Source organism: Oncorhynchus tshawytscha, linkage group LG04 (assembly GCF_018296145.1).
Source record: "Oncorhynchus tshawytscha isolate Ot180627B linkage group LG04, Otsh_v2.0, whole genome shotgun sequence".
Lineage (NCBI taxonomy): Eukaryota > Metazoa > Chordata > Actinopteri > Salmoniformes > Salmonidae > Oncorhynchus > Oncorhynchus tshawytscha.
Window position 1 is genome coordinate 15,248,134 of NC_056432.1, and position 23,037 is coordinate 15,271,170.

The 23,037-nt window shown below is 43.3% G+C and overlaps 1 protein-coding gene across 2 annotated transcripts in view; it reads right to left on the bottom strand.

Annotated features, from left to right (window-relative positions):
* Positions 1 to 263: 263 nt before the first annotated feature.
* LOC112247249 (EGF-like repeat and discoidin I-like domain-containing protein 3) overlaps positions 264 to 23,037 on the bottom strand; it is a 199,342-nt gene continuing 176,568 nt past the window's right edge. For both annotated transcript variants that reach the window (XM_042320362.1, XM_042320361.1), the window contains exons 9-10: positions 16,014 to 16,169; positions 264 to 2,638 (exon numbers count right to left, since the gene is read on the bottom strand). In XM_042320362.1, coding sequence (XP_042176296.1) covers positions 2,489 to 2,638; positions 16,014 to 16,169 — 306 coding nt within the window. In that variant the 3' untranslated portion in view covers positions 264 to 2,488. The remainder of the gene's footprint in view (positions 2,639 to 16,013; positions 16,170 to 23,037) is intronic.

A 23,037-nucleotide genomic window follows, 5' to 3' on the forward strand; every position in this document is an offset into this window, starting at 1 on the left:
ATTCATTAATAGACAGTGCAGTTTCACGTTTGGCCTTTGACTCACGTCTTGATCCCCTGCCACAGCAAAGAGAATGAAGTTGAAAGTGCAATGAAGGAACTAAGCATGGCAGCCTACGGTAAATCAATGAAGGCGACACGCTAAAGCACAGCCACGTGTAATCAGACGCTGGGAGAAAGCAGCGCATGATCAGAGAACGAGAAAAGACTCTCCTATTAAAGACGGGTAACGTGACACCTTTGCGAGCAAAAAAAGGAAAGCCATTCGATTCACAGACATATATTTATTGGTCAAACTGAAAGAGCTCTTGTTTGAAGCAACATTTTTTTTCAGCTGTACACAGTATTAGTTTCTGACTCTCCTTCGCAAGCTTGGACTAATCAGCATATAATTGGTACACTTTGCTAGATAGCGCTTGATACTCAGAATGAGTAGACACAGAAACACAATATGGACATCCTGGTTCCCCTTCACCAGTTAGCCAAGGTTTTACAATGCAGCAATGGTGAGTGCAAAGTAAAGGACCTGTAACATAATGTTATAACAAAATGTGCCTGTGGACATGGACATATTTGATACTGTATCCCTCCTAATACGTCATGCTGCCATATCCATTGGTCAGTAAAAATCCCGTTGTGAAAAGTGCACACAGGCAGCCATCTAGGATGATAAATCAAGCAGACAACCTTATGGAGACAGGAACAGCTGGACAAGAAATACTAGTAAATAGCTCGATCAAAAGCCAAGATATCAAAATATTAAACAAAAAACATTATGCCTAGCCAAATACATCCATTATAAAAAGTGAGTTAGTTGTATGGCATGACGCTTATGCTGTGTCTATGGATCTAACAAATGTTACACTGTTTTACACCAATAGCAACTTCACATCCAATGTTGTTCAAACAAAATCGCTCTATCAGCGTATATGGGTTTCAGGATTATGAACGAATAACATCGGGAAACTTTCTTTTTGGGACGTAATGTCCCAATATCATAAAGGTCACTCCAGGGACATTCCGATTGGAAATTGCACAAACTAGGGTAAAAGTCAAGTGGCTTTTTTCCCCAATCATATTGCAAAAAATGGGCATAAGTCCTTGACTATTCTGGTATTTCTGGTGTCAATCAAAAAAGTTTTTTTTATGTTGCACGTAATGATACTTTAAAATGCAACACTGAAATACAGTGACATACTGAAACAACAACTGATAATGTGCATTGTACATATCAAAGACAAAGACAGATATTTATATATTCAAAGTTCTTACTTTGTTTTTTTTGGAAAATGCATGAATAGAAAGCTGTTTGTGTTATGCTGTCACTATGTATTTTGATATAAAAAAGAAAATATAATAAATAAAGAAAATATTTCTGTGAAGTAAGTTTCTCATTTTATTAATTTAATTGCCATGGTAATGTCTGTAAATGTAAAAAGAAATGTAAAATATTATATTAAAAGGAGGGCTTACTCTTAGAAATGATAAAATTGTGGGTATGGATGGATGTCTTCTATCCTGAGCTTTTCAAATTGATTCAAAAGTATATTGTAAAGGCAGAATTGGGCAGGATAAAAAAGCAGACAAAAAGAAAAGTAAACAAAGTATACAATTCTACAATTGTGACAATTCCAAGTAAATATCTTGAAATGCTAATTACATTGAAATAAATTAAAGAAGCAATAAAAAGCTGAGAGCATTTGGACTCGTCAATCAGCTAGCCCATCAAGCTCAGTGTCTATACTGCTTGTTATTCGTCGAGCAGATCAGTCATTCTTTAAGCTTTTGAGGTGTGTGTCAGAACTATTTAAAATGCACGTAAAAATAGATCCCTAAAACAAAGCAATTGCTCTTAGGGAAGGAGTTATAAATGATTTGTCATAATATACATTTAATATAATAATTTATGCACCATGCAATTATTAAGTGTTTTACATAAAATACAATGGCATTGTTGTTGATTTTGACTTGCGTTACAATGTCAGTGTCAGCAATGGTAAAAGCCTGGCTTGAAGAGGTGTAAAATATATCTGTCACTGTAGTATTTTAGTTGTCATCGTTGAAGGATTTCTTGGATAGTTCCGCTATGAGTTGAAGTGGGGTTAATAATGTCCAATGAAGCATGGTAGATAGGTTTCATGTCGTCTTTGTTAAAAAGTGACACTGTACAGTAGCTTCCATGGCAATACGTTTAAATCAGAGTGTGATTCCCCTCCCTACTCCCCCACCCCTGCCAGTCAATATGTTACACAAGTTCATTCCAAACACGATGGAAATCTGGAGAAAAATAAAAGACATTAACCACAAAAAAATAAAAATAGGACAAGGACAGTTTTAAATCATTGTACAAAAAACAAACAGCAACCCAACACAACCAAACACGTATTCTTGAAAAATCCATTTGAAATTGATTTCTTTTTACAGGTTGCACAGTTTATATTGAAACACTGGATCTGGGCTAGATGATCCATTATTAAAGGAGGGGGGGGTCACTCTTCCTCTGTGCATCCCAGTAACTCTGCACGCAAAGTGATCCTGCTATACCACGACCATGGAAGGATCCGGACAAATCGGGCGTAGATGGGCGGAGCTATCACGTTCTTTCTGTGCGTGTCATTGTCAAAGTTTCCTTGGAACACCTGCGAAAGGAAGGACAGTGGGAATGACATTAAATGAATTGTGATCTCGAACACCCACACAGACCACAGAAAGCTTATTAGCATATGTGCACCTCATCACGCAAACAAAGGGAAATAAGAAAGGATAGCAAGAGCAAAGGTTAGAAGAAGATAAAGAGAGATGGACATGCTGTGTAGGCTACATAATTCTGATGGCTACATTTCCATAACGTTAATGCCCAGAAAGATGGTCAAGACCTGTGCTTTGTGGCCATAGAAAACACATGGCAGTGGTGTTACTGTAGCATCCTATTGTCATTTCCCTCACGGCAGACCATTCTTGGTGCAGTAGCATCCAACAAAACCCAATAGATAGGCAGTTTGCTAAACAACAGCCCAGAAGCAAATTATCAATCTCTCTGCTGATATGTAGTTAAGCGAGCAGGAATAAAATATTCAAATATAAACAAGCATAACAAATGTATTGGGATGCACACTGTGTTGTTGATAAATACAAGCCTTGTGTCTAAGTGTGGTTAATCGACAGTAGAATTAAATGGAATATGGGTCATAGGTACCTACTGGGACCGCTTCATTGAAGGCCGTGATCATTTCAATTAAACAAGCGTGATTATGACTATTTAATTGGGATGTAATGGGACTCGCCATTATGTGAAATGGAAAACCAGTGGGACGGACCCCTGCAGGTGTTGAAGACATTCTGAGTGGTTGACTTGACATTAGCCAACTATGATCCCTAGAAAACCTTCTTTCAGACACCTTTCTATGGTTTTCTCAGGCTTTCTCAGTCTTGTTCCTGGTGCCCCACTGGGGGGCAAAACTTTTTCTTGCCCAGCACCAACACATCTGATTCATTCAACTAATCGAGGGCTTGACGATTAGGTGTTGATGATCAAATACAAAGTTCATTCCTGTTGGTCCCCTAGGACCAAGGACATTCAGTCGTGATGTAAGGGAACTCTAGCTGGTATGTATGGTAGGAAGGTCTCAAAAGCTAAACACATTCTGTTTCTGATCTCCTTCGACGTGTTCTGCTGCATGGTGCACAGGATTCCTGTGAAATAATGACACTTGAGCAAGCCACACCGCATTTCCACTCGAAGAATCCTGCTCCTTACTGAAGAGAGCAGTGAGAAGGCCTGCATTGTCCTCCTACTGCAAGACACTTCATAGTCACTTCAGACTGCTCAATTCCCAAAATATTCCACAGATCGCTAACACGCACTAAGGTAATTCCCCCACTAGGGAGGATGTCTTCTCAATGGCTTTTCTGGGGCCCTGGGTATGATCAGCGATAGCACTCATACCAAGTCCTTATCATCAGCCCTATACAAGCCCTGGGAGAGTATGCTGAAAGCTCTAGAATTACTGCAGTTCTGACTGGGCAGAGTGAGTAGGGCACATAAAGCCTCCGCCCAGTACCCTGCCCTGAACTTCGTCACTTTTACTAGCCAGCTACCACCCACCTGAGAGACTGCCGCCCTATGTACATAGTCATTGAACACTGGTAACTTTAATAATGTGTATATGCTGTTTTACCCACTTCATATATACAGTATATACAGTATTCTAGTCAAGGCTCATCCTACTGCTGTACACACCTTTATTCATTTACTGTCCATAATGTCTATACATACCATAATATACATACATATTTATATTCAGAATCTGACATTGCTCTTTCTGATATTTCTTAATTCCTTAATTCCTTTCTCATTTCATTTTTGAATTTTTGTGTATTGTTTTGTATTGTTAGGTATTACTGCACTGTTGAAGCTAGAAATACAAGCCTTTTGCTGCATCTGCGATAACATCTGAAAGATATATGTATGCAACCAATAAAATGTTATTTCATTAGGGCCAAGCGTTTTTCCCTGTCAGATCACATAGTCAGGAAAAAGTCCTAACTCTGATTTAGTAGTGTAATAATGGAGAGTTAGAACTGGTTCCATGCCGTTTTGTATCCATCAATATGGGCCTTGTTATCGTTCATGTTGCTTTTATGTAAAAAAAATAAGTAGACATTATGTCATTCGACACGAGATATGTGGATGTGACCCTTTCGTGCAAATCTCCTATTGACTTCCACACATGATTTGATTTATGACTGTTGACGTGTGTGTCAGATATGATCAACATGTCTGACGCACTCACTAGAGTCTGTATTTATGTACAATGAATGATGTTGTCTTTTATTGCAATCTGCAAATACATTCACAAAAGATGCCCACACCTCCCTATTCCACAAACATGTCAGGTTCCTCTCCAAAAACCACTCCACACTTACTTAGAGGCGTGAATGCCAAAGGTGTGAATTCTTACAAAATAAGTGTCATCTCCGATACCCCTCACACTCAAGGTGAAGACATTATCCAGCAGACTGGTTTAATGGTCCAGACCAGAGTCCTAAAAACGGATCCCAAAATGGATACGGTTGATGTTTACACCAATAAACTGCTTTTGAAGACACTATCTCTTGGAGCTTGAAGATAATACAAATGACAAATATTTTCATGTTTATTCTATGTGAACTAATTTGCCACACATTTTAGAAACTCTTTGTACACAATCCCCCATCAAATGAATCTTCCCTTGATTCTTCAATTAAATAGGTTTAAATGGAGGATTGGAGGAAATCTGAATTAGCCTTAGTAAAAACCAAAGTATGAAAACAAGTCAATCAAATAGTTATTTATTCTAATCAAATATGATCTCATGGAAGGGTGGTTCCAAATACATGCAGCTATTCAAACATCAAAGTTCTGGCATCGCCAGCATAGCAAACCCACCAATGCAACCACAGTTTATTTTGCTGGAACAGCGGAGGTCTTGGTGGAAGCAACCGACACACATGTTATAGACTCATGACCACACAAGACTCTGATCTGGACCATTAAACCAGTCTACTGGATGCAGATACAGTGAAGGTCTAAAGTGAACACAATATTCTGATGGAGGTATTTAACCCAAAAAGGGCGACAACAGATACACAACCACCCTACAGTCCCCTGAGGAGCTGTTGGAATGGGTTTAGGTAGAGTGGTTGCAGCATACTGCAGTTTACCCCCTGGATCTCTGGTGGTAGTGCAACACGGGGGGCCTCAAGGGCCCTTATCTGCATGAAGAGAGGGTGACAGGCAATCCAGCCTCTGATTGATGGGGGAAGCAGTATGGTAGGTTTGAAAACACACACACACACACACACACACACACACACACACACACACAACTAGGCATGCAAAACATGGACATGTAAGGAATGACTTTCTCTCTACTCATGTCTCTCCACATCTGTTTCTCTCTCCTCCTCCTGTGTCGTTTGGTCTTTTTCTCTTGATCATGTCTCTCCTACTCTGGATTCGATTAAGAATGTCTTTGGTATTCACACGTCTACTCATACAGCATGCTGTACAGTTAAGGACCAACTCTTCATCCTTCATTCTTTTTCATGGTTTCCCTCCCTACAGTTTCTCGTCCCTAGTTCTTTCCTACCGCTCTTTCTCCCACCTCCATTCCACATGAGGCTTTTGAGGGGAGGAAGGCTCAAAATAATGCCTGGAATAGAGTGAATAAAATAAAATAAAATATATCTGTTACATGCTTCGTAAACAACAGGTGTAGACTAACAGGGAAATGCTTACCTACAGGCCCTTCCCAACAATGCACAGATAAATAGTGAAAAATATATATAAAAAAATAAAAATAATAGGAATAAATAGAAAAACAATAACACAAGGAAAAAATACAGTATGAGTAACGATAACTTGGCTATATACACGGGGTACCAGTTCCGAGTCAATGTGCAGGGGTACAGTGTAACTGAGGTAGATACTGTATGCACATATAGGTAGGGATAAAGTATAGGTAGGAAACGTTGACGGAAACATTATTAGTGCAATAAAATACACCAAATACCTCAATTGGTCAGGAGCCCATAAAAATAACTGCCATCCCCTCCAGAATGGAATGGTATCAAACACATGGTAACCATCTGTGTGGTATGTTTGATACCATTCCATTCACTCCGTTCCAGCCAATTGCGGTGCCAACAGTCACCTGTACTCCAATCTTTCCCCCTATATTGTCACATGGATCTCAGGCTTTAGTCATTCCCTACCACAGGTCTGCAGACAAACACCAACACCCTTAACCCTAGAACCGCTAAAGCATTAATTGTAACTGTACATGACATTTGAAAAATATGTGATTACTCTGCCATTTTTAAGTCATGCCCTCCTCTGTCCTTGACTTTTCCTAAATAAGTCTATATAATACACTGACATTGTTAGAAACTTAATATCACAATAAGAACTGGAGTTATAACCAGTTTAAGGAGGGCATGTCCTGTTTTTGAATGGTTTACCCCGTAGCCACTCCTTTTATCAACAGTATGGCCTGCTCCTCTCCTTCTCCCAACAGTGTGGCCTGCTCCTCTCCTTCTCCCAACAGTGTGGCCTGCTCCTCTCCTTCTCCCAACAGTATGGCCTGCCAGTCTCCTTCACCCAACAGTATGGCCTGCCCGTCTCCTCCCAACAGTATGGCCTGCTCCTCTCCTTCTCCCAACAGTATGGCCTGCTCCTCTCCTTCTCCCAACAGTATGGCCTGCTCCTCTCCTTCTCCCAACAGTATGGCCTGCTCCTCTCCTTCTCCCAACAGTGTGGGCTGCTCCTCTCCTTCTCCCAACAGTGTGGCCAGCTCCTCTCCATCTCCCAACAGTATGGCCTGCCAGTCTCCTTCGCCCAACAGTATGGCCTGCCCGTCTCCTCCCAACAGTATGGCCTGCTCCTCTCCTTCTCCCAACAGTATGGCCTGCTCCTCTCCTTCTCCCAACAGTATGGCCTGCTCCTCTCCTTCACCCAACAGTGTGGCCTGCTCCTCTCCTTCTCCCAACAGTGTGGCCTGCTCCTCTCCTTCTCCCAACAGTATGGCCTGCCAGTCTCCTTCACCCAACAGTGTGGACTGCTCCTCTCCTTCTCCTAACAGTATGGCCTGCTCCTCTCCTTCTCCCAACAGTGTGGCCTGCTCCTCTCCTTCTCCCAACAGTGTGGCCTGCTCCTCTCCTTCTCCCAACAGTATGGCCTGCTCCTCTCCTTCTCCCAACAGTATGGCCTGCTCCTCTCCTTCTCCCAACAGTGTGGCCTGCTCCTCTCCTTCTCCCAACAGTGTGGCCTGCTCCTCTCCTTCTCCCAACAGTATGGCCTGCCAGTCTCCTTCGCCCAACAGTATGGCCTGCCCGTCTCCTCCCAACAGTATGGCCTGCTCCTCTCCTTCTCCCAACAGTATGGCCTGCTCCTCTCCTTCTCCCAACAGTATGGCCTGCTCCTCTCCTTCACCCAACAGTGTGGCCTGCTCCTCTCCTTCTCCCAACAGTGTGGCCTGCTCCTCTCCTTCTCCCAACAGTATGGCCTGCCAGTCTCCTTCACCCAACAGTGTGGACTGCTCCTCTCCTTCTCCTAACAGTATGGCCTGCTCTTCTCCTTCTCCCAACAGTGTGGCCTGCTCCTCTCCTTCTCCCAACAGTGTGGCCTGCTCCTCTCCTTCTCCCAACAGTGTGGCCTGCTCCTCTCCTTCTCCCAACAGTGTGGCCTGCTCCTCTCCTTCTCCCAACAGTGTGGCCTGCTCCTCTCCTTCTCCCAACAGTGTGTCCTGCCCGTCTCCTTCTCCCAACAGTATGGCCTGCCCGTCTCCTTCTCCCAACAGTGTGGCCTGCCCGTCTCCTTCTCCCAACAGTGTGGCCTGTCCGTCTCCTTCTCCCAACAGTATGGCCTGCCCGTCTCCTTCTCCCAACAGTATGGCCTGCCCGTTTCCTTCTCCCAACAGTATGTCCTGCCCGTCTCCTTCTCCCAACAGTATTGCCTGCTCCTCTCCTTTTCCCAACAGTGTGGCCTGCTCCTCTCCTTTTCCCAATAGTGTGGACTGCTCCTCTCCTTCTCCCAACAGTGTGGCCTGTCAGTCTCCTTTTCCCAATAGTGTGGACTGCTCCTCTCCTTCTCCCAACAGTATGGCCTATCAGTCTCCTTCTCCCGACAGTGTGGCCTGCTCCTCTCCTTTTCCCAACAGTATGGCCTGCTCCTCTCCTTTTCCCAACAGTATGGCCTGCTCCTCTCCTTCTCCCAACAGTATGGCCTGCTCCTCTCCTTTTCCCAATAGTGTGGACTGCTCCTCTCCTTCTCCCAACAGTAAGGCCTGTCAGTCTCCTTCTCCCAACAGTATGGCCTGCCCCTCTCCTTCTCCCAACAGTATGGCCTGCCCGTCTCCTCCCAACAGTATGGCCTGCCCGTCTCCTTCTCCCAACAGTGTGGCCTGCCCATCTCCTCCCAACAGTATGGCCTGCCCGTCTCATTCTCCCAACAGTATGGCCTGCTCCTCTCCTTCTCCCAACAGTATGGCCTGCTCCTCTCCTTCTCCCAACAGTATGGCCTGCCCGTCTCAATCTCCTAACAGTAGTGCCTGCCCATCTCCTCCCAACAGTATGGCCTGCCCGTCTCCTTCTCCTAACAGTATGGCCTGCCCATCTCCTCCCAACAGTATGGCCTGCCCGTCTCCTTCTCCCAACAGTATGGCCTGCCCGTCTCCTTCTCCTAACAGGATGGCCTGCCCATCTCCTCCCAACAGTATGGCCTGCCCGTCTCCTTCTCCCAACAGTATGGCCTGCCCATCTCCTCCCAACAGTATGGCCTGCCCGTCTCCTTCTTCCAACATTTGAAAGTGCCCAGCCGACAATGACCCCGACAATTGCCTCAAAACTGAACATAAACTATATACCGAAACTAATTTCACACATATAACAGATTAAATAAATTAGGTAGAGTATGATGGGGAGAATGGGTGAGTTGATAAGTGAGGGGAAGCGAACGATGCATAATTATTTAATCACCAATTGTGAATGAAGAACAGGGCGGGCCATTCTATTGTAATTATAGGCCTCATTTTAAAATGGTATGTACTCTATATCAGTCCACCGAATCAAAGCAGTCTTATCAGTCAACTCTGGCCTATTTACAGTAGCCTACACAGTGAGAGCGTACGTAATTGTACATTCTGAATGGCTTTCAGTATCGGGGATAAATCCACATCGCCTAGCAGGTGAGCGAGTGTCGGAGAATGTGGTGATGAGGCTTGTGGAACTTTATGTAGGCAAGGGGAGAAATGTCAACACGGACAATTTCTTCACTTCACGGTTATTTGTGAACAAGTTGCTTGAAAAGTCTGGCCGGCACCATGAACAAAGTGAGATGTGAGCTCTCTCCCTCTGTGCAAAATAAGGCACCTGCACAGCCATTGTACTCCACAATGGTGCAATAAAATGCAAATTAATTACTTAAAAATCATACAATGTGATTTTCTGGATTTTTGTTTTAGATTCCGTCTCTCACAGGTGAAGTGTACCTATGATAAAAATGACAGAACTCGACATGCTTTGTAAGTAGGAAAACATGCAAAATGGGCAGTGTATCAAGTACTTGTTCTCCCCACTGGATATGAAATATATACATTTCTCTGCTGGAATGTTGCAGTCAGAATGACTCCTCATTAGTTTGAAGAGGGTGTCGGTTCCAGCGGTTCTAGTGTTAACGAGTATCAGAGCTCGGCCCTCTCCCGGTCATCCATTCCCTCCCCTCTCTCCTGTGCCTGACCAGGCCCACCGATCAGAATACCTGAGTAGGAGAATACCTGATTAAACTGCTTAAAAACACAGGGGAATAAAAAAGAGAGAAATATTCAACATCACTTCACCTTATCCGCACTTCTTCCACCTGCACTTCAATGTGTCTTTTCTATCTAACTCCCTGGCTAAATCTCACAGGCAGCCTGACTCGGCACAGTGTCCTGAAAGACATTAACTCAACATGGTAAGACATTTACTCAACATTTACTCAACATTGGAGTGTAGTGCTGACAGGGTGCAGTGGAAGTCTTCATTCATGTTTACATACCCTACATTATCTATCTCATATGTACACGTATATACTGTACTCTATATCATCTACTGCATCTTTATGTAATACATGTATCACTAGCCACTTTAAACTATGCCACTTTGTTTACATACTCATCTCATATGTATATACTGTACTCGATATCATCTACTGCATCTTGCCTATGCCGCTCTGTAACATCACTCATTCAAATATCTTTATATATTCTTTATCTCTTTACACTTGTGTGTATAAGGTAGTAGTTTTGGAATTGTTAGCTAGATTACTCGTTGGTTATTACTGCATTGTCGGAACTAGAAGCACAAGCATTTCGCTACGCTCGCATTAACATCTGCTAACCATGTGTATGTGACAAATAAAATTTGATTTGATTTCCGCAGAAGGGATTTTGCTCTTGGGTAGTTAACTTGTTAGTTGAAGTGATGAGCATGCGATTTGAGATGCAACACGTACAAAAATAAAGGCTGAGTAAAAAAAAAATCCCATTTCTAGACCATGAATACGACAATAAGAGTGCAATAGATTGCAAGGTTACTATTGCTATGGATATATCTAGAAATCCATTATTGGCGACTTTCTTAACCGTTTTCAGCTCACTATTAACATTTCTATGACTCCATTCTCTCCACAGCAGTGCAATTTGTGACATGTTCCACCTCCTAAAAACAAAGAAGAGTGGTCATATCCCATCAAGTTTCGTTGCAGAGAGGCAATTTACAGTAGATTTAATAGAACAATACACCAAATATTGAAGCTCATTCTATCATGGAGGAATGTTGGAGAATAAAAAACATTTTGGAGAAGGGCCTGTATCAAATCTTACACGTTGTTAAACCGTTCTGTATGGACCTAAAATCTTTACCCTTGCTATTATTGTACAGTTTAATTGAAGTCTATTGGGCTCGGGAGAAGAGAACCGGTGGTATCAATTGCAGGAGTGCTGCCACAACGGTAATATAGCAGACACAAGATACAGTTGAGCTATTACAACAGGGAGGCCAGAAAGAATAGAAAAACAGCAGTTGATTGAAATACGACAAGGATCTCTCCGGAGCCATCCAGAGACTTCCACACTGCCAGGCTCTCTCTATGAAACAAACAGGGTGGAACAAGAGATGTGCAGGACCACTAAAAAAGAACAAACAGTAACAAACAGTGAGAAAGAGGAGAAGAGAAAGTGAAAAAGAGGATGAAGCCTATTGACTTGCCCTTGTGGTTTTACTTGGAAAATAGTAGACCTGGGTTCAAATACATGAATATTTAGTTATTTGTAATTGAGATACTTATGTACAGTGTATTTTCATACTTTCTAATAATATGACCCGAATCAACTACTTCTATTGTAAGTATTTCCTAATCATTTCCTACAAATAGCCTACTATTTAAAACATGTTTTTCATATCATCTTTTTTCAAAATGAATTATTTCAAATACCAAACAGACCTTTGTTGAAATGCATGGGAATGTTTAAATATTTCATTTAAAATGATACTTGAGTATTTTCAAATACACGCCAACACTTTCCAGGTGTATTTCCAAATACATTCCAATATTCAGCTAGTTGCATTTTAAAATAATAAAATATCAAAATACTAGACCAAATCAAATATATTTGGAAGTAATTGAAATACAGTAAATAGAAATTGAAAATCTAGAAGTTCACTGACTGGGTCCAATCTTTATAACGCACAAGACTCTTGGTATAGTAAAATAAACAAAGTCAATTATTTGTATATTTTCTCAAAAACAGTCTTTAAAAAGGCAAAAATGTAAAGTAAAGAAATGCATCTCCCTGCCAAGATGAGGATGTTTGGGTCTAGTTATTTGACTTGGTTCATACTGAGCACGTCCTGAATCTCTAGACTTCTGCAGCCTCTCGGAGAAGGCACACCGTGTTCCAAACCTCCTCAAACAAAGACATCCATTCATGTGTCCTCACATGCCCTCACTGACAGTCTATGGTGGACTTCTATGCTACAGAGTGAGATTTGCAATGACTGCTTACTGCTTTCGCTCTAATCTAATCGCCAATGGTTGTGTACCGAATAGTCCATCTCCTTCCGTTCTGCGGCGCACCTTTGGTTTGACCCAGGAGCCGGCCTTTTCCCCAGCATTGATTTTACTGCCTGAGCCAGTCAAGGGCGTACATTACTGGACGAGCCTGGGGGGACTCAGGGGGTTGACCACTGACCATACTTCATTATTCAAAACTGCTGCAGAGGCGAAGAGTGCAGGTCTCCTAGGCCTAGCAAACTCCAGCTCTTATGTAGCTTGTGGCTAGCTCGGGTGACGCAAGGCAATCTCAGCTCAGCCTTGCCTTCATTGGTTCCGCTCAATCAAATTCACATCCGCAAGCCAACCACTTCTTCAAGCGGCAAGGCAATATAGACCGAATCACAGCTAATCTTGACCCTTCACCGCATGTTTCAGATGTGGTGGTGTACAGAGCACTGCCAAAGGGGGAGGAAACGAGAGCTATTAGTGGTTAATCTTAAACTATGATTGTATTTACGCCATCTAACATGCTGTTACCCTCTGACCTGAGGGGAATTGGCAGGTCCACTGACTAATTAACCCTTTGGCACCTAAGTGGAACACCATTACACATGAATCAATTACTTCTGTGCTTGATTTCCCCCATCAACGTACTCTGCAAATATTGGCAAATTGGAATCCGCAGTGAGATCGGTGGGCTGCTGCGAAGATGGTGCTATCACTGAATGTGTACATTTTTTTGAGTGCAAGTGTGAGGATTTGCATGTTGACGAGTCTGCTTGTGTTAAATCAATGTGTGAGTGTGTCAGTGTTTCCATGTGTCAGTGTATAAATGGAGGTATGTGGTCCTGTGTGAATAAGCATTTGTTTGATAGATAGACAGATAGATAGCGACGGAATGTATGGTTTATAAATACATGCAACATCTAGGTGAGTGACAGCCAGTAGTGTCTGTGGCCATGTCCCTGGTAGTGTCTGTGGACATGTTCCTGGTAGTGTCTGCGGCCATGTCCCTGGTAGTGTCTGTGGACATGTCCCTGGTAATGTCTGCGGCCATGTCCCTGGTAGTGTCTGTGGACATGTCCCTGGTAGTGTCTGCGGCTATGTCCCTGGTAGTGTCTGCGGCCATGTCCTTGGTAGTGTCTGTGGACATTTCCCTGGTAATGTCTGCGGCCATGTCCCTGGTAGTGTCTGTGGACATGTCCCTGGTAGTGTCTGCGGCCATGTCCCTGGTAGTGTCTGCGGCCATGTCCCTGGTAGTGTCTGCGGCCATGTCCCTGGTAGTGTCTGTGGCCATGTCCCTGGTAGTGTCTGTGGGTATGTCCCTGGTAGTGTCTGCGGGCATGGGCCAGTGTCTGGGCCATGTCCCTGGTAGTGTCTGCGGCCATGTCCCTGGTAGTGTCTGCGGCCATGTCCCTGGTAGTGTCTGTGGCCATGTCCCTGGTAGTGTCTGTGGCCATGTCCCTGGTAGTGTCTGTGGACATGTCCCTGGTAGTGTCTGCAGCCATGTCCCTGGTAGTGTCTGTGTCCAAGGGTATCTGTATGCTGACCGAGGCCTCTCCTCTCGGTCTCTGCCACATTGAGGCTCAGGAGGGGAGAGACTTGAAGAGAATATTTACAAGGCTCAGTCACTCTGCCCAACCAGACCACCACCCAGACAGAGACACAGACACACAAACGTTCGCAGACTCTCCGTATTGCACACACACATGCATGAATGTGCACATACAAACGCACACTCAGATTCTCTCTCAAACAGTCATGCATGAATTCATAGACACACACGCAGGGCTCTTAGCCCGACCAACCTCTCCAAGCCTGTGGCGTAACAGGAAATGCCTCTTGAGTCCGGCAGCCTAATGCGTCCTCTAGCATTAAATGCCTGAGAGGCGGAAACACCTTGAAAAGTAATATATCTGGAAAGCTCATCACAGCTCTGTCCTGGGACACACTGATTAACAGCCCTCCAGGCCTTGCTCACAAATATGCTCCAAAACACGTGTCACTCATTCTACGGAGCGCCAAGGGTCTGCGGGTTTTCGAATTAAGGTCACTAATTAGGATGTTTTGATAGAATATTTTGTTGTGACTTGCATAGTTCATTAATAGTTATTTCATATGTAGCATATGAATGTGCCATTATATAGTATCGCTGTATTCTTAGTCTACGGTTATCGTTACAAATGAGGAACTATAGATTTCAAAACAAAAGGTTACTAGGATCCTGCCATTGTCTCCTTTACCTCTTCTCTCTCGGTCCTGCCAGGTTTGACAAACGTTTGAAAGTCTTCCAGTGCTCAAAATTGAGATTGGTTGAAAACGCGGTGGCCTGCATCCAAAGATCATCCTGGGCATTGAAATTATAAACTCCTCAAGCGAGGCATTCAATCAGCGGATGGAGAAGTATTGTCAGGCATGGGCCGCTAAACTGACCATATATTGGCACGAGGGCATACAGTAAATTGATGTGTGCCCATTGGAGGGTGATATGTGACATAACAAGTTACCATTATATATCTGTTTTAGAACCCTTATCTTCGCCATTCTCCCATTATGACAGCCTGCTTCAGGAAACAACATTTGACTGTATAAAACAGCTAATTTGATCACTTGTCATTATGCTCATTTGGTGAATTTATGCTTCTGGGAAAATGTAGTTCACTATATTCTGTTAAACAGAGACTGGAAGCTGCCAGTGTGTTTTACAGGATTTAATAAATAAAGAGATCTCTGTGTGTGTGTTTAGGTGTGTTTCCTCCCAGGTTAGCTCTACTCTGACCATCGTAAGTCCGTAAGCAACAGCACCATGAAGTCCTTATCTTTAAACAACACACCGAGAGTAGCAAAGTAAACAGGCCTCATCTAAAACAACAGCCCGAGTAGTGTTGCTGCTCTCCTGATAGCAGGGAGCCTGCCACAGCCTCCTTCCCTTCCGCTGGCTGGCGTGGGTGATTGGAACGAACACGTGTACTCTATTGAAGGACCGCAAACACATTTTCGGGCAGTGTACCTACCAGGACTGCTAGACAACATGCCCTTATCTGATCCAGGAGACGAGACAGCGGCAGAGAGGCCCCAGCAAGCTGTGCTGGAGCCCGAGATAAGAAGATGCAATGCTAACACAGAGATGAGACAGGGACAGATCTGGACAACTACAGGCTGCACAACACATTTCTCCATTCATTCTGCTTCTCCCATTCATTTACTATTTCATTCAATGGGGTGCTATTCTTGTTTTCATAATGGACATTTTTATTTGGATGCATTTGGGATATTACTGCTGAATGTTGAAATATTGTTTGGCTTTTATAACTGCTAGTACTTCTGCTTGAGTTCTGGTAGACACTGTTCCTTCCATTACTCAGGGAATGCAGTGTTTGTGTTCCATGTATTTTCTAATGGAGCAGTTTGGTTATCTTCATGGAGTGTGGATGGCTCACCTTGTCCTTCTTCTGTTTTTCATCTTGATATAGGAGCCACCTCTCTCCATCGTTGCTGTAGGCCACCTTGTAGGAGCCGACGAACTGGACATGGCCAAAGTCCTTGGCCCCCTGGGTGATGATGCCGGTGATTTTAGTAGGCAGGAGCATGTCAACCTGAGAGACAGAGAGGGAGATAAAGAATGGGGTGGGTGGGGTGGAGGGGAGAGAGAAATAAACTTAGTCACCTCTCTGACTCAGCTAAACCAAAGTGTCAGTGATGCTGAATTTTCTCCATCCAGTCCGTCAGCATCTTTTCTCTTCTTATCTCCAGAGACGATTTATAAAGACATTGTACATTTGGTTGCAAGAAGTAACCTTCAATTATTCACAGCATATTGAACAACAAGGCCTCTCCTCAGCAGAGCAGAAATCGCCGGCCATTGCAGCTTCTGAGAGCCGGGCAGCATCATATGGGTAAATGTTTTAACACACTCTCATTTGTAGCCTACATCAAAGGGCTTGGTAGTAAACAGTGTAGCTGTTACATCATTTACTTTTAAGGTTCAATTATTCCTCATTATTTAGAGCTAACACAACAGTCCATGTTACTGGCTGTTGTGTTAAGCCTGGACATTAACACGCAATAACAACCATGTTCAGAATGTACCATAACTATCTGTTTTACTATCACCAAGCCCATGCAGGATTTCATGCAATTACCACCAATTAAGTCAATGGTTTGTCTGGGTTAGCATCTCTATATTTATTATGCGTTGATTATGCTCAATGACTAATGTATGTGAATTCACAATGCCAAAAACATTACATTGTTTGAATCTAAAGTGGAAGAACCTGCGAGCAAGGCAAACTGAATGAAAGATGGGTATCCCTGGAGTATAGAACTGTGCATTGAGGGAAAATGTATCTATAGTATCTGAGCAGAATTATGGACTTATAGGTGTTTTCACTTTATCTTTCATAATTTAGCCTCAATCAACATAGCCTTGCATCTGAGGAAATGAACAAACAAATGTGTGCATGTTGAGTCCCTAATCATACCAGGTTGCATCCCACAGAGGAACCAGGGAGAAGAACAGGTAATGTCCGGGTCATACATTTTGCATTCTGTCAACGATAAGATCCTTTAAATCTCTTACACATGACAATAAAAATACCACCTTAATGCGTGGCTTAAGGATCAAATAAATTGCCTGACATTGCACTCTCAGGTAATGTCTTAGAGCTCAACATAGTAACCATGGATGACAGTTTTAAAAGAGGAACCATAAATAGTTTTAGACCACAAATGATCCAGAAGTCCAGGGCGGCAGAAAGTCTAGCGGTTAAAAGCTTTGGGCCAGTAACTGAAAGTTGGCTGGTTCGATTCCCAAGTTGACTAGGTGAAAAATCTGTTGATATGCACTTTAGCAAGGCACTTAACCCTTGTTGCGCTGGATAAGAGTATAAGAGTAAAAAAACAACATTTGCTGACCACTATCATCAAACTCTCTGCAGTTGCATTGCCAAAATGTGGTGGCAAAGTATCAAGACCTAATGTCTATAACGTCTTTTCAGATCCATGGACAACAAGTCCCATGAACGTGCTGGAGAGAGGACAGGCTGAGTTACTAATAAAACATATTGGCAGAGAGAGAATTGCGGTCAAAAAGGAGAGAGGGGAAGTACGATTCAGAGAGCTGGATTTCCTAAACTGAATTTACAACATGCAGCAGGAGCCCATAGATTATCCCGATTAGTCTGGTCAGAGTGAGTATGTGATAGTGTGGCTTCTCTCTCATGTTTTCAAGACCCTCGCATGACTCTACATTACTGTACATCATTCCAGACATTATATTATTATGCATTGCAATACAATTTTACATGAACCTTTTAGTCATTTAGCAGACATTTTTATCCAGAGTGAGCATTTAGGATTCATGTAGGCTGTAGATTCTTTACCTAGTCGATTCCAGGATTCAAACCAATACCATTTCGGGTACTGGACCAACTCTCTCTTAACTGCTAGGCTACCTGCCGCCCAATACAACATTTCACAATGCATTACACACACAAACATGTCTCACTATGGCGCGTGTTGCACATGAGCTCACATCTCCACAACACCTGTCATGAAGCCCAGATATTGCTTCAGAGCATGCCTTCAGTCCTGTTCAACCCTCCCAGCTCCTGACAGACTTCGGGGTGAATCCCCAGGGAGTCATAGAAGTTTTCACTACAGACACCCTGTTGGAGGAGCAGGCAGGCAGGCTCAGGCCTGCTCTGTGACTTTTAAGGAGGAAAAGCCATGACTTGCTGTCAATCTTTCTGTGCTCTTATAAAACAGAGTTACGTGATATGGAGTAAGCAGCCAGCTCTTCGGGTTCTGAAAACAACATAAAATGGGTTCGCTCTCTGCGGTAGTACGTCAGTTGCACAGTTATGGTCCTAATTTAAGTCCTGGTACAAGGACACTTTACCTTGATATCATGTAGGAGATTATACACATGGGCTTAAATCGTTTGCTACACTATTCATGAGATAACTCCTTCAAAACCAGAATTGAAAGACCCTTCGTCCTCTTTGTTTAACAAAGTGTTCATGTCTGTTTCTGGGGGGTGGGGGCTACAGTATGGTCTTATGGTGCATATAAATACGTTTATGGTAACCTCTCTTTTATAATTAAAATAATTGCAAACAGCTTTAGAGGGAAGCTGCTCATTGAGAAAAGGAGTGACACATCACATTGTAATGCTTGATTACCCTCCAAGCAGAGCACAGCGCAGAGGTAATCTCATTCTGGCCAACCAGTCGAGTCTGCCACCAAAACAAAGGCACGCTTGAAGGGGAACCTGTAATTGCTGTCACAGGTAGCGGTCAAAAAATACGACCGCCTCTGGCGCAGCCAGCTCCCAACACTTTGATGGCCCAAACCAAATTAAAGGGTGAGATAAGCTTGTTAGAGCCAGGCAACCCCCCAACCTTCCCCCAACACACTTAACCCTGGCACACCGGAGGCTTTTGAAGTCTTTGCAGCAACCTCTGCATGGTTGTGGTGGAGAAAGACACACAAAAAACAATACCAGCATTCCTTTCTTTCTCTGTCTCCTTCTCCTCGGGGGAGTAGAAGACGACACAAGAGTCCCAACCCCCAACCCCTGTTGTCCATTTCAGCCCGTTTCCCCCAACTGCGGAAAACATTTGCGTATTCACAAAATGTATTTTGGAGAATTAATTAGCACTGCCCCTGCAACACCTGGGGGTGATAGAATTTGTGTCATGGTGCTAAGAGGCGACATATGCATGTGTTTCTCACAGACAAAGAGAGAGAGAGAGAGAGAGAGAGAGAGAGAGAGAGAGAGAGAGAGAGTAAGGGAAGAGAGAGAAACTCCCTCGTCTGCTCATTAAGATGAAAGTCGACGTGTAATCCCCATGTCCATATTTGAAGTGGTGGTGTTGTCTGAGGGCTGACTGCTGTAGAGGAACACAGTTATCCCCTCTGCTGCTCCATACCATACATCTATAGCAGCAGACAGCAGCTAGCTCCCCCTCAAGCTGTGCTGATTTAATTGTGTGTGTTGAAGACTCATTTAATCTACACTGCTCATATAACCTGACCCAATTTCTATCCTGCAGGGAAGTGTGCATGTGCTTGTGTGTGTGCCTGGGTTTGTGAGTGTGTGTGGAGTGTACACAGTGCATAGGACAGGAGCCAGGTTAGTATACTGTAAGTACAGTTCGTGCAGGGATGTGGACTGGACAGGATGATATCATGGCCCATCAACCCCAAACTGGGGCCGCCATCGTTAAAGCTTAAAGCAGAGGTGTGAGAGGAATAGGCCAATTCCCATGGTTTTCCCTAGCGTGACATCTGTGCTCAGAAAACTAGAAAGGAGTGTCTCTTCCTGTATCTTAGCAAGGGGCCCTGTATTTGAATAAAACACCATAGTATCGAGACATGCAAGTATAATGCTGTTGAGTTTATTTTTATGAAGGGAGAAATGTGTGTGAGTTTCTATATGTCAACTGTTTGAGTCAACACAGATCCCGACCTGTGAATCCCCTAGCAACCCACAAAAGAGGCTCCAAGCATGTTCTAGAACACCACCTCAATGGATTTAACAGGCCAAACGCGCTCTGGGAAAGCCTGTTGAAGAGGTGGTCGTGTCGAGGCTTAAGCCTGATGACCTGATAATCACAGTCTTGGCTCCAACTCCAGGCAACACTCAGGCTAGTCCAACTGGGAGACACCACATGGGAATATAAGAGTGAAACACCTAACACGCACACACACACACACACACACACACACACACACACACACACACACACACACACACACACACAAACACACACAAAACACACACACACACACACACACACACACACACACACACACACACACACACACACACACACACACACACACACACACACACAATCCCAACTCCTTCAATGACTACCGTTTCCACTTGAGGCAGCGGGATGTCAAATCACATAAGCCCTCCGCTGAGCACTGACATGGCAAAAGGTGGGTTCTGTCAAGTAAGAGGTGTGTACACCTCTGTTGCCTCGGGGCCTAACTCACATTGGAGATACTAAAGGCTCAGTACTGGCTGTATTGGCGTGAGACCAGCCCCTGCTGGGATGAGCTAAGTGCAAGACATGCAAAGTTCAACACAGAACTTCCTGCTCGCTCTGACAAATCGACCTGTGTGCACTGCTTTTAACAGTGCGACATGTCGCCTCACCCTCCTAGAGCAAAGGTTCAGTGACAGTTGTGGCGCATACCGAATCCACTTTAGGAAAAAAGTGTCAAGTGTTGAGTGGAAATACTTGGCTATGTGGAGAAAATTGTGAAGAAATATTGGTGACAGCTTCCCAATATTGGTCAAAAATGAGATAATAAAATTGTGCATCTTCAAGCCAGAGTGGTAGTTTTAAGCCTTCCAGTAAACTGTAAATCGAAGGACACTACAAAGCAGTCAATGTTCGAGCCAATTATTTTCTCATGTCCTTGGTATTTGCATGCATCACACTTCCTTTGTCCCTCCCTCCTTTCCTCACCTCACTCTGTTTCCTTTGCCAAACTTAGCACAAACAACTGTCAAATACTCTTGCCACCCTAGGTATAGACTGTTCTCTCTGCTACCGCACGGCAAGCGGTAGCAGTGCACCACGTCTGGAACCAACAGGACCCTGAACAGCTTCTGCCCCCAAGCCATAAGACTGCTACACAAGACTGCTAAATATCAAATGGCAACCCGGACTACATGTATTGACCCTTTTTTTGCACTAACTCTCTTGTACTTACTCTTTACACACTGGATTCTACCCACACACTCACACATGCTTACACTGACACATCAACACAACATATACAAAACATGCACACACATGTGTACTGACACCACATCCACAAACACACAATCTCACACACATATACTTTCCCACTCACCACATATGCTGCTACTGTCTATTTATTATCCTGTTGCCTAGTCTCTTTACCCCTACCTATATGTTCTTAGCTACCTCAATTACGTCGTACCACTGCACCTCGACTCCCTACTGGTACTCCCTTTATATAGCCATGTTATTTTTACTCGGTATTGTTATTCATTATTCACTGTGTATTTATTCCTTGTCACTATTTCTATTTTTGTATTCGTATCTTTATCATTACCTCCGCATTGTTGGAAAATGACTCGTAAGTAAGCGTTTCACTGTTAAATAAAATGAGATTTTATCTGATGTGAAAAAACGTTATACCAAAACATGCAGGTGTAAAACTGTTGAGTGCCTTTGAGGAGAGACGACTGTGATCAGAGTGAATTTGACACAGCACACACAGTTGAAAAGACTTGACAGCTTTTCATTTAGTGGGAGCCTTTTTCCCCCATACATCATTAAAACCAGCGGGCCCAAGCTAAGTGCTTGAGAAGAAGATTTAAGCATAAATTCACCTGGGTGACAAAAGACAGACAGAATGGATTATAAAAACACAATTAAGGCGGGGGATCAATTTCCAAAAGAAAACTTGGATCAAATCCAGTTATTAAAAGGTAAACATTCTACATCCTTCTGGAAAATAAATTCCATGTTTCTAGGGATGGGCTAGAGATAGACTCTGCTTGTCTCATTAACTCAAATCAAATGGGTGGAAGAAAACGGCCATGGAATCAACCACGCTGGCAGATCATTTAAAGCACCCATTCATCCTTTGTAATTGTATTTTTAAATCATCACTGTATGTCTAATAAATCACTGTGTGTGTTTATTTAATGGAAATAACTCACTGCACTGCCTCTTTCCAGCTTTGACAGTGTGGAGGGACTCCATTGGTTCAGTGTGTCGTGTCCCATATCTGTTGGAGAGTAGAGAGAGACACAAATCCACGGGGCGTATCCAAGTAATATCTGCTTTCTCCTGAAGTGTGCAGCCGTTCACTAATCCCCACACATTTAAAAGCATTGGATTGGTGTAGGCATGGGCTATAGTATCCGTTATTTCCTTTTAAATCCATGAAGGGAAGTAAACAAGTGCACTCTTTGGGAGAAAGGATAGATTATTGGGATGCAGTCAGAAATTACCTCGACTGACCTGTACCCCCACACATTGACTCGGTACCGGTACCCCCTGTATAAAGCCTCATTATTGTTATGCAAATGTACTGTGTTAGTTTTTGAAATATATATATATATTTTTTTACTTTACTTGACTTAATAAATATTTATTAACTCTTGAACTGCATTGTTGGTTAAGGGCTTGTAAGTAAGGTCTACACCTGTTGTATTCGGCCCATGTGACAAATAGACTTTGATTTGATTTGGTCTTACAACAGCAGAGAGAACGCTGGAAATTACACCCAATGTGATTCTCATAAACAGCATTTACGTTGGATTTGGCAGGTGGCAGGGTTAACACAGGGTTAAGACTTACAGATCAGGCACAGAGTAGTATGTCTGTACTCTCTTTTCATCTACTATACTGGGATAAAGGGCAGCCATTAATTTTGTTAAAAAATCGATTACAAGTTGATTATACG